Source organism: Quercus robur, chromosome 5 (assembly GCF_932294415.1).
Source record: "Quercus robur chromosome 5, dhQueRobu3.1, whole genome shotgun sequence".
Lineage (NCBI taxonomy): Eukaryota > Viridiplantae > Streptophyta > Magnoliopsida > Fagales > Fagaceae > Quercus > Quercus robur.
Genome location: NC_065538.1, coordinates 55945053 through 55957892, shown reverse-complemented (window position 1 = coordinate 55957892; position 12840 = coordinate 55945053). Strand labels below are relative to the sequence as shown.

General features: G+C 34.7%; 1 protein-coding gene across 1 annotated transcript; it reads right to left on the bottom strand.

Moving 5' to 3' along the window:
* Positions 1 to 4318: 4318 nt before the first annotated feature.
* On the bottom strand, positions 4319 to 12491 carry LOC126726368 (ABC transporter B family member 9). The gene is made up of 12 exons (XM_050431602.1): positions 11984 to 12491; positions 10655 to 10709; positions 9073 to 9248; positions 8519 to 8740; positions 8198 to 8436; positions 7458 to 7983; positions 7097 to 7370; positions 6359 to 7013; positions 6050 to 6278; positions 5706 to 5972; positions 5356 to 5619; positions 4319 to 5065 (listed from the first exon to the last, which is right to left on the bottom strand). The coding sequence occupies exons 1-12, from the start codon at positions 12245 to 12247 to the stop codon at positions 4418 to 4420; spliced, it is 3819 nt and encodes a 1272-aa protein (XP_050287559.1). The 5' UTR covers positions 12248 to 12491; the 3' UTR covers positions 4319 to 4417.
* Positions 12492 to 12840: the final 349 nt, after the last annotated feature.

Below are 12840 nucleotides of genomic sequence, written 5' to 3'. Positions count from 1 at the left end.
TTCCAAACAAATGAAGGGAAGAAAAATATTCTAAAAATATTCTTTTCATTCCTTTACATTCCATCACTTTCCCTCCTCCCAAACGAGATGTTAAGGGTTTAAAGTTAAGCCTAACATGTATAAAGAAAGCCTAAGTTTTAAAGTCAAAACTAGCAAGAAATGCCTAGTTTCTTTTTAGGAATTAAAAAAAAAAAAAAGAAGCCCAAATGGCTTTAAAAAAGTCAATTTTTTTTTTTTTTTTTTTTAAGACCTAGTTGAAAAAAAAAATCAAAATTGTCTCAAAAATACATTTCTTTAGTGGAAAATAAGCCCAAAATTTAGAACCATCTTTTAAAAGTGACTCATAACTAAACTAATCACACCAGTGGGTTCCAATTACCTCAATTGGTAAAGTCTCTGATGGTTGTATAAGAGATCTGGGGTTTAATCCCCGCCTACACCAAAAATTGATTAGTGTTTTGGTCTGATGAGGTTTGATGATAAAGAATTATCATCAAGAGCGGATGCCATAAGTTGAAACTCTCTCTCTCTCTCAAAAAAAAAAAAAAAAAAAAAAAACTAAACTAACTACACCAAAAGGATATGGTGCACCGCACCTTGTATAAACTGGTTCTTACGCCTCCATAGGTGGGGTGCGGTCAGGCATAAGGGAAAATCACACTCTATAGGTGTGGTGCAAACCCTACCTCCCAAAACAAGCCGAACTACACCATGTGCAGGCCTACTGAACATTGCAGATGGTAATAAGTGTACGTAATTGGTTAAGAGACAAGGTTGAAACCCCCTAATAGATGCAATACAACTTGCAAAGTTGTGAGGTATTTCTTGATAGGTTTATATGGAGTACATAGTTCAAGTGTGGGGAATTTTTCACAACATTGCATTGATGTTGCCAAAGTCTTGAATGCCCCAATTTTCTATGTAAAAGCTAATGACCAGAGGTTGTTCTGTTTGTGTGCTTACAACTTAGTGGCATAGGACTTTCCACTGAGATGTGGTTGATTTAGTTTATTATCAACATAATAATATATATCCCTAATGTTGTAGTGTAAGATATTTACATACAATACTAAAGGAGTGTTATTTGATAATTGATGTTTATTATGAGTTTCTTCTCTTTTTAGTCAAATTGTATTCTCTTGATATTTTTTCCTTCAACTATTATATATTTTAACTTTATTATGGTTATGTAGAAAACAAGTACCATGTTTTATTCTTTTTTTTTTTTTTTGCTGAGAATACCGTGTTTTGTTCTTGATGTATTTGCTTCTTAGCATCTACAAATATCTAAAAGTTGAAGTGTAACATTTATTATTGCTACGCTCCAGTTAAGCCACTTCAGTCCCATGTCATCATTTATTTTCTTTATTTCATTTTTATTTTTCGATTTATCGATTGACATTTATTGAGCATCTCCTTAGATTCAGGTGTTACTCCATCTCTAACTCTACTGTGTGTCTCTCCATTAACCCAAACTCTTCAGATGTTGCTATTATATGGAATTTTGATAGTTACCGACAGATTGCAACCTCTTCACCTCCTCACCTTTCATTTCTTTCTTTATAAATTATTAGTTGTTCTCTCTCCACAAATTGATCGGTATGGCCTTCAATGGGATAGTTTCTTGAGTGTTTTAACCGTTCTTTTTGTCATGACTCAAGTATGTCTGCCAAAACCCAATCAAATGAGTGCAAGAGACAAAGAATGACTCTAGAGCTTGCAGATGAAACTAAAGCACATGAGAGGCAAACATTAGTAGCTCAGGTCCAAAGGGTATGAACTCAAAATGAGTTTTGTTATTTTTATGATTTTAATTATTTATTTATTTATTTCCATCTCATTACTTTAAAAAAAAAAATGTAATTCAATTTTGGGATTTCATGATGAATGAGTTTGAGTTTTCATGGCCTCAAAACTATTTAAATATATTTTTTCTTTTTCAAAATTGATTTGAGTTTGGCATTTGATCATGTTTGTTATAAATTGCTTTATGGTTTCTCTTCTCTAGGCTGCAAGAATGTTACTCTCAATATGTTTGCTATAATATTTTTCTATTTAATAATTAACTTCAATGTGATGTTTTCATTTTGGCCTTTGTTTTATAGTAAGAGTGTTATTTACTTTCACCAAAGAGAAATTGCTATTGTTCTCTTTTTCTTGTCTCTTTTTATGGTGAACTAAATTTCTTTTTTTATCTCTATTCTGTTTGTCCACTCATTGACATATGTCAACAATTAAAGCCTCGCAATCACTGGAAGCTTTTTATTCTATTGAAGATCATACCAATCAATTGGTAACCATTATTTTTTTAGAAACTTTTGAAAGAAGAGGAATAAATATTTTTTTTTCTTGGTTGGTGCTTGATAATTTGCTTTTTATGGTTCAATACACATCATATATATTAGATTTCCTTTTTCTTATATTAATATTTTGTTGTTTATTGTTTAATTGGACTGTTTGGTGACCCAAAAATTGTGAAAATGGAAGAGAAAAGAGAGTAGAGTTTGAATCTTAAATTTTTTTTTTTTTTTTTTTTTTTTTTTGTTTGGTTGTATGGAACTTGGGGTTTAACAGTTTAAATTTTTATTTTATCTTAATTTTTTAAATGAAACTTAAATTCTTCAAAGTACATCAATTTAAGTAGACTGTTGTGTTGTGGCCGAAATTTTTGTGTTTTGGACCTTAGTTGGTTTGTTTGGTTGATGAATAACTTTGTGGATTGTTTAGCTTTTGAGAAATTGTTTGGAATTTTAGGAGTGATAAAATTCAAAGAACTGAATTCCTTTTAAATTCCATTAGCATCTAGCTTTAAACTAATTGTTGTGTGGATGGAAAAATTAATTGGTTCTTGATTATTGAATATCTATCTATAATATTCTGTACATGAACAATAGTTGGGTTTGAAGTTTTAGATTTTGGATTATGTAATTTTTTTCAACAACTTGATTTTCTATTTAGAATTTTCTCCTCTTGAATATCTAGAATACTGTGTACATAAGTATTAGACAAAACTTAACAATACCCCTATATGCTAAGTTTTAAATTTTGAATTTTGCTATTTATTTCATTATTAAACACAGTATGATATAGCTGACGTGATCTAATGAAGGCAAAAACAACTACTAATTTTGAGGCATAACAACTGATATAATCTGATAATTTTCCGTAGCCATTTAAAGTTCATGAGTTGGAATGCTAATAGCTATCTTCTTTGGGGCAAAAGCAATTGGCCAAGCTCAGCACGTTTGCCACCAACTTTGACCACAACGTGTTGGAAAATTTTTATAAAATTATTATTATTGATTAAATGGTCATTTAAGTGGAAAGATCAAATTAATTTATTTTTCATATCCTTCTCATTAGTTTTCTTTTTTACCAAATTTTGAGATTTGCAAATTACTTTCTATTTAATAATTAATTTAAGAGTAATGCTATAGCCACAAACTATTTTATAATATTTTTACAAACTATTGATGTGGTCAACCTTTTATTGGTTTTCATCTAAACCCCCCATTAATATCACTTTTTTATTTACCAATTATCACTCACTACATCAGCAGTTTGTAAAAATTTTTGTAAAATAGTTTCTGTCTCTAGCATTATTCTTAATTTAATATATACAGTGATATAACACATGGTTTAATTGTTTTTTACCACAAACTTAAAGGTTTAGACAGAAGCTTTTTAAATCATAAAATTGATTGTCATGCGTTAACTACTTTTATGACAGACGTTTTGAATTCTTTAAATTCATAAACATTACCTATACAACTATGAAACAACGAGTAGAAAAAGCTACAATGTAATTAAAATATGGATTTAATTTGGTAAGGCTATGTTTGACCACAATATTATATGGATGTACATGGTCAGGTTAGTAAGATATAATATATATGCCTATGTTCTTAACTCACTTACTTACCATTTGTATACACACTATTTCAGTAGTAATGATATCCTTTATGGTATTTCATATAATGGTTTGAACATATTTATCTCTTCCCCACTATCTACCTATCTTTGCTGGGAGAACGGTACCTATCTTGCAACAAGCAAGTTTGCTCATTGTAAAGTTTGTATGTACACATGGTGCTAGTAATAAAACCAAAAAGTGAGTGAATGTTAATGTTATTAATTATAATCTTTACTTCTTTATCTTATTTGATTAAGATCATCTCAACCCGTATCTTATTTCCAATAAATTGGGTTGGATAATGTGGCAATGAAATCATCTAAGTAACTAACTAAATAAAAGAAAAATTATTGTACCATCACTGATAATTATTATTTTTAAATAAAATAAAATAAAATCAAGGCATAAATAAAGCACATGGCATTTACTTGCTTCTGAATTACAATCCAGACACATATAAACCGAAACTATTAATCAAAATGAGCTTATTATTGCTGCTGTTTTTCACGTTGAAGAACTCATATGAAGTGCTACCAAAGAGGCATAGACCCCATCAGTGATCTTCATCAGAATTTCATGTCTTCCCTTCTCTACAATCACACCATTCTTCACCACCACGATTGCATCAGCTCCTTTGATAGTGCTCAGGCGGTGAGCAACAACAACTGTTGTTCTATTTACCATCACTCTATCTAAAGCATCCTGCACCACGCGTTCTGACTCTGCATCTAGTGCACTTGTAGCCTCGTCGAGCAAAAGGATTTTCGGGTTCTTTAGTATGGCTCTTGCAATGGCTATTCGTTGCTTTTGGCCCCCGGATAACTGTATTCCTCTTTCCCCTACAGAGGTGTCATAGCCATCAGGCAGCGAGCATATAAAATTGTATGCATTTGCTGCTTTTGTGGCTGCATCGATCTCTTCCTCAGTGGCATTCCCATCGTTGCCATATAATATGTTGGCACGGATGGATTCATTGAAAAGGACAGGTTCTTGACTAACCAATCCCATTTGTTGCCTCAACCAGCTTAGTCTGAACTTTATGATATCAACTTCATCCAACAGTACACGACCTGAATCAGGATCATAAAATCTCTCTATGAGGCTGATTACTGTTGATTTTCCACTACCGCTCTCTCCAACCAAAGCAACGGTCTGCAAATAGAATTTCGAGTTAAGAAAAATTGATTCAATGTACATATTAAAAAAAAATGAATGATTGATAGTTGATACAAATATACAAATAGTACACAAGTGCATTCAGCCTTACATAAAAGTCAAGTGGAAGATCATATAGGTTTAAGATTAATATGCAACATACAAAACATCACAGGTTGAAAATCAAAGAAGTGGGGTTTTTGTTTTGGTACATCATAGGTTCAAATATTACAAAGGAAAAAAAAAAAAGAAAAAAGAAAAGAAAAGAATTTTCAGTGGTAATATACCTTTCCAGAGGGGATTCTCAAGGACAAGTCTTTGAAAATTTGAACATCAGGACGTGTGGGATATTTAAAGTTGACATTTTGTAACTCAATATTCCCAGTTACAGAGGGCAACGTGATTCCCTCATTGCTACTTGAATCTATGCTAGGCTTGCTGTCAAGAATTTCAAATATTGAAGCTGCTGAATCCTTGGCTTTGCCTGTGTCTGGAGCCAAAGCACTAGATTGTGAGACTCCAATTGCGGCCATTGTCAAAGCAAAGAAAACCTGCACAAATTCATTAGTTATATAAGCAGAATAGAACCACTCCTACATGGATATGAGGGGAGAGAAACAAACAACTCAGACTGTACCTTTAAAACTTCGCCAAATGTTGCATTTCCATGTTTCACAAGAACAGAACCAATATAGAAACAAAATGCATTTGTGCAGTAGAGTGCAAAGAAAGAGAAGCCAAAACCTACTCCACTTATGAGTCCTAACCTAACTCCATGTTTTTTCGGGCCATCACATTTCTCTTGGTACAAATCCATCACCTTCTTTTCGGCGCAAAATGACGCAACAGTCCTAATGCTGCCAACTGCATCATTTGCCACTTGACTCGCTTCTTCATACATCACCTGAAAATGGTTGCAACATCATTAGTACATCTAACATATGCATTTATAGAATGTGGACATTTGAAGAGAAACCTGACCTTGGCATCTGCACTGAACCCTGTCATAAATTTCATCTGAAAGTATCCTTGCATAAACAAGATTGGCAACACAGCTAGAATTATCAAAGCCAATTTCCAGTTAGCTGTAAATGCTATGAGTAGCCCAGCTATGATTGTCGATATATTCTGAACGACTAAGGCCAAGGCATCACCAACAAGACTCCGGACTGTGGAAGCATCAGTAGACAATCTTGCACCAACCGCCCCACTGATAAATGCAAAAAAGATTAAATGGTTAGAATGTGAAAAATATGGTAGCACATAAGAATTGCCACTTGTTCAACACACCTTGAATTTGCAGGATCATCAAACCAACTTATTTCTTGGTGCACGACCTTCTCAAATGTCAAGGATCGAATTCGTTCTATCAATCTTCCACCTGCTACTCCAAAGAAGTAATTTTGCACTGGAAGAACTGTCAGAGAAAGGCAACCCAAACCCACAAACACAAGCGCCCAAAATCGAGAATCTTTTTGTAATTTTTCTTTAGGTTCATAGAACATATTAATGGCTGATGACAGTAATAGGCCAAACATGGGGAAAATTACACCATGTATGGCTGCAGCAATGGATCCTACTATCAACACTGGAACCTCAGGCTTGTTCAAATATGCCAACCGTTTCAGGGACACCTTTTGACGCTTCTCTATATCCATCACATTTCTTTCAGAACTCACATCCCCATTTTCTTGAGTCTCGTAGGCACTAATTGCTCCAGGGATAACATAGCTAATTCTGAAAGAATGCCTGCTACCTGATGACCCTCTACTTAAGGATCTTCCCATAGAGAATCTCTGGCTGCCAGAACTAGCCATGGTCTTATCTATATCAGAAATATCAATGTCAGAGGTTCTGGTGTCTTCCACTTCATGAGCTCCTTCTTGCAGGTGAATTAGCTGGGAGTAAGCCCCTTCTGGATCTCTTATCAACTCCTCATGTGTTCCTAGAATTCATATTTTTCATAACAATTAAAATTTGGTGTGAAATTTTGGAAATTTGGGAAGGATATTGCAGGTTGAGTTTTACCTCTCTCTACAATTTTCCCTTCTTGCACCACAGCTATAATGTCAGCATTCCTAATAGTTGTCAAACGATGTGCAACAACCACAGTTGTTCGATTTGACATGATGTTTACTAATGCATCTTGAACTATGCGTTCAGACTCAGCATCCAGTGCGCTTGTTGCTTCATCAAGGAGGAGGATTTTTGGGTTCTTTAGAATGGCCCTTGCAATTGCAATTCTTTGCTTTTGTCCACCAGAGAGTTGAGTTCCATGCTCTCCTGCCATTGTGTCAAGCCCCTGCAAATAAACGGATAGACTTGAGTCATATTCTTAGACTTCAATCTATAAAATTCAGAAACACTAAAAATAAAGGACTATGATTACGTTGGGTAGCTCGTCTATGAATTTTGCAGCATTAGCAAGCTCAATTGCTGTTCTGATTTCCTCTTGAGTCGCATTTTCCTTCCCGTATGCTATGTTTTCCTTTATGGTAGTCGCAAAAAGAATAGGTTCTTGACTAACCAAACCAATCTTCTCTCTTATCCATTTAAGCTGCAACTGCTTCAAATTTACACCATCTATAAGTACTTCACCAGCTTCGGGATCATAAAATCTTTCAACTAGGCTGATCACTGTAGACTTCCCACTTCCACTTTGCCCAACTAGAGCAGCAGTTGTGCCACTTGGAACTTGCAATGAGAATCCAGAAAAGATCTGTACTTCTGGCCTTGCAGGGTATCTGAAGTACACATCTTTGAGTTCAATTTCACCTCTTATGTCCTCCAATATGACCCCATTGGTGTCATAGGCATCAATATTGGGTTCTCGCTTGATTGTGTCAAACATTTTGTAAGCTGCAGCTTGCCCTGATGCAAATGCATTCATGCTAGGGGATGTCTGGCCCAAAGACCTAGTCAAGGAGATCATAGACAAATATATGGGAATAAGTGAAATTAATAGCAAGATAATCAAATTGGATTGTCTCAATTAACAATGATATGTGTCATAAGTGTGCATGGAGAAAGTTGTAAACATTATATGTGATGGAGATGAAATGTCGTGACAATTATTTTAGCAAATGTGCTTATCAAAAAATTATTTATCAAATGGGACACACTACTTACATTCCACCCATCATGATTGCCAACATTATGTTGAAGACTTGTCCTCCATTGTATCCCTTTTCAATGATCAGTTTGGCTCCGTACCATACAGCGAGTCCATAAGTGCAAAACATAATGAGTAAAAGTATACCTAGTCCTAGCCCTGAGGCCAGCCCTTGTTGAACTGTAGCAGCGTAGGCAATTCTTAGCTTCTTGTTGTATTTTTCTATTGCTCTCTTCTCCCCAGTGAAAGAAGCAACCTTTGCAGAGTAAAAAAATAGAATCAAGAAATTTGACATTTTGGAAAGGTGCTTATAGTAGATGGTTATATCGATTCCTTACTGTTCTTATGGCTCCAACTATTTGTTCTACTACATTGCCAGCTTCTGCATAAGCAACTTGCCCACGGCTTGTCATTCTTGACAGCAGGATTGACATAACTCCACCAATAAGGATAATAGCAGGTATACAAGAAAGCAAAACTGATGAAAGGAGCCATCCTCTTGCAAAGGCAATCACAAATCCACCAAAAAAAGTAGAAAAAAGTTGTATGAATTTTCCAACCTGTCAATAGACTAATTGTTAATTATATCCTCGACCAATAACGAAGTTGAGATATGGTGTAGAAAACCAAGGCTAAGTAAAAGCTGTATGCACAACATATTAGTGAAACTGTCACATTTAAGAGAAGGTATCTCATGCATAGGATAGATGCATCTTCCCTTTCACAACTTGTAGATCCAATATGGCTGTAGGGTTCACTCGGTGTAAGGGGGAGGATACATATATCTGGTGCATAAGATAATTATTGCAAATTTAGGCATACAAATAAAGACTTCATCTAGGAAATAGTCTGTCATGCATGCAAGGGTTCTTCAAACAAGGAGGAGGTTTACCTTTTCACCCATGGCATCCTGAATGAGAATGGTATCCCCAGACATCCTTCCGATGACCTCTCCAGTAGATGTTTCAGTGTCAAAGAAGGCAATGTCTTGTCTTAGTATCGTTTTCAAGTACAAACTACGAATTCGGGTGGCCTGCCTTTCTCCTGTTACCATCCAACTTGCTACCTCTGCAACATATGGCACAAAGTGATCATTGATTAAAATGAACTCATCTAATTAATTATCACCAATTAAATCCAAGGGCTAAATCTAGATCAATGCTAGCCATTATTAAGGGATCCTTAGCCAACATGTGCTCGGGCGGAGTGGGGGGGGGGGGGGGGAGGGGGGCGAGGTAGGGCAGGTGCCCCCTTGAACTTTCAAATTTTTTTAGTACTAATATGGTACATATATCACACATGCCCCCCAACACAAAAGACATTAGGTTGTAGTTGTACACAATATGCAAATCATACTGCAATAAGGAAATAGGAATCATAGGGGAATGGGGCTGACCTAATAATGATTATAAAAAATAAAAAAGATCCTACTGCCAAACAAAAAAGGAATTACACAACCTAATACTAATATTAATAGGACTCTATAAAATATATATATATATATATATATATATATATAGTATAAAGGAGTAAAGGATGCCTCACATTAAAAAAATAATAAAAATTTCTTTTGATTCCAATCTCTTTCGATTTGTACCTTAGAGTTTTTGCTGAGTTTTTAAAAGCATTCTACACTAAAGGAATTGGACAGTTTGCTGAAAAGATGGTAGAAATGAAAATGATGTTTCATATCCATTCGTTTACTCATTAGTGACCTTGGCATTGATTTTACCAGTTGCAATAGCTATTATTGAAAGAGTTTTTTCAGCAATGAACATAATTAAAAATTGACTACACAATCAAATAGAAGATCAATAGATGAATGATTGTTTAGAAAGATATATTTAAAACTATTGAGTATGAAAAAAATCATGCAGCGGTTTCAAAATATGAAAAATCGTCGAGGGCAATTGAGTAAATTAAGCTAGGTGTGAAAAGCCAAATTAAAGTTTATATTTTATGTTAGATTCTATATGACAATTACATTAGCATATAGTTGCTTATTTATTTTGTTGTTAATATTGATTAATTTTTTTAGATTAGTTTTTTACTTTTAATCATGCCCCCGACCTAAATTCCTTGCTTCGCCATTGTGTACGCTCCTATTACATAACAGCAACTTTTCAATATGAAGCACTTATATTCGAATTAGAAGCTTTTTATGCACATGATACTTGCTCTAGTGAAGCTCTTTATCAGGCACCAACCTTGAAGATTCTTTTACCGATTGCATACTCTGTTAGTTTGAAATGAAAGTAATCCATTTGTCATGTACGCATATGTGTGTTAGTGTTTTTTACACAAGGCCATTTGACTCAATGAGCAATGACCATATAAAAAAAAAAATCACAATTCAAGGCCAATACCAACCTAAGTGCACTGAAATCACACTCTTCATGCGTAAGCAAAACAATATCACATAAGGAAAAAACATGCAGCAGTGCAAGAAAGAATTAGCAACATTCTGCTCTTACGTAGAAATGAAGCGATTGCCGTACCAACTGCTAAGTACAAAAAGTCTATTGCCACCTGAAAATCAAACAGGCACATACTAGTAAAGTCAACATATATTCTAAGTGCAAAACGTGGAAAAGTATGGTCCATCAGACTAAGCTTGTCCTTTTTCTTTTTTTTTTGATGGGAAGCTTGTCCATTTTTTGTGGTTAAAGCTATTTAGTGCTAAATGCTTAATACGTTTCATTCAGAAAAAATTAAAAATTAAGAAATAAAAATATGGCTGATACTTTTCATAACCAAACCTTGATTATTGCATTGTAACATCCCAAAACGACCTTATGTCGGCTATTAAAATGAAAGTTCAACAACATGCAGTTGGAAAAGGGACCATCTCCAATTAATAAGGAAAGATATTATAGATAAAAGTGATGATTTTTGCTCCCTAGTACATTTCTTCTGCAATATCTCAATTTGGTACCCCCCCCCCCCCCTCCAAAAAAAAAAAAGGGTTAAAACCCATGTTATGTATACCAACAGAATGCAGTAAACATCTTGAAATCTCCATTTTTTTTAATTAAAAAAAATGAATCTAGTGCTATCCTAATTACACCCTAATTTATTATTCATTATTATTAATTATGATCCAAACTCATTAAAAGTTATACAGCTTGTCATCGAAGCTACATTAATTTGCACTTACTTAATTCTGGGAGCATTACACAACACCAAGGTTGTTAAAATTGGAATCTTAGGTAGGATCGGTTAGAGGGTCTTGTATTTACTTAATTCTTTAAGCATTAGTGCATTACACAACACCAAGGTTGTTAAAATTGGAATCTTAGGTAGGATCGGTTAGAGTCTTGTAGATCCAATCGTATCATCAACTCAAGCATCATAAGATTTTACTAGGTAGCAAAGTCATCAATATAATAAACCCCCCAAATCACAGTAAAATACCTTAATACTGATGAAAGTTTGTGTGCCAAAGAAGTGTTGTACTATTAAAAAGAGAAAAAAAAATTGAGTACCAAACTTAAACATACAAGCCCCTTCCAACCTTATGATATTACAGTAATATACAGTAAAGGAATATATTTTAGTCAGTCATGAATTCTAGATTAGCAAAATATCTCAGCTAGATAGCAACCTTAAGAGTCAAATTTATGCTCTTTGGTAAAAAAAATTTCATGTTTCAACCATCAAGTTCAGCATGTGAGTTTATCCTCCTTTAATTTTAAGCCCAGTTAGAGTGACCAATGAAAAAAAAAAACATCTAGTAACCATGCGTAGAAGCCAAGAAACAAAAAGACCTACAACTACAAGACTGCAAAAAGAGACATACGTACCTTAGACACTTGTTTAACGACATTGGATTGGTCACTGGAGCCAAACGAGTTGATCAGCTGCCCAAAGATGAGTGTCATGAGCGGCTGCGATAGCCCATTAGCTGTGGCTCCTATGGTGCCCACAATCATCAAGAACACGTCAAGCCGGTCCGCCAAAGAGAACAGTTTATGGAATGGAACCCTCTGGTTCTCAACTTTCACAGCCATGGCTACTACATCTCCTTCTCCTTCTCCTCTTCCATCATCATCACCTCCTTGTTTCATCTCCTCCTTTTCTTTTTCTCTCTTTGGTTCAAAGGTATATTGCTTTGCTTAATTTGTATGGTGAAACAAAGAAACCTATATATAAGATTTTGTTTTTGTTACTTCGCGTGTAACATAGTGAAAAGGGTCACGTTAATGTAACGAGAGAAAAAAGAAAAACTCTAAACAAAAACGAAACATAGGAAACATGAAACGTGCCCTTTTTTGTTGCCACAGAGAGAGAGACCTTTTGTTTTGCTTCAAAACCAAGGAAAAAGAAAACAAAAATAAGAGAGAGAGAGAGAGAGTAAGAGTGACGTAGCAAAAAAGGTATGGTAGAGATCGAGAAGGAGATGAATACGGAAGCAAAAAAGGTGGGGGCTTTGAACTTTGAAAACGATACATGTTGTTAAACTTGTATACCATGTGTATGTGTACGTGTGTTGATATTTAGTGTTTGGTGGCTTATAGAGATGTTTGTTTTCAATCTGTACGTCTATTAACCCTTCCTACCACCAATCTAACGATGGATTTTACTTCCACGGAGTTCGAAGTACACTGATTTTCTCTCTTTTCACGTTGATGATGATATTCCGAATGAACGTATACTTACC

What these genes read in the sequence shown, in the direction of transcription:
- LOC126726368 (XM_050431602.1), bottom strand. Translation starts at nt 12,247, where the DNA reads ATGAAACAAGGAGGTGATGATGATGGAAGAGGAGAAGGAGAAGGAGAT. An exon ending in AGGATGCCATGGGTGAAAAG is followed by an intron (nt 8,741 to 9,072) that starts GTAAACCTCCTC and finishes GTCTATTGACAG; the next exon opens with GTTGGAAAATTCATACAACT. An exon ending in AGGGAAAATTGTAGAGAGAG is followed by an intron (nt 7,014 to 7,096) that starts GTAAAACTCAAC and finishes TATGAATTCTAG; the next exon opens with GAACACATGAGGAGTTGATA.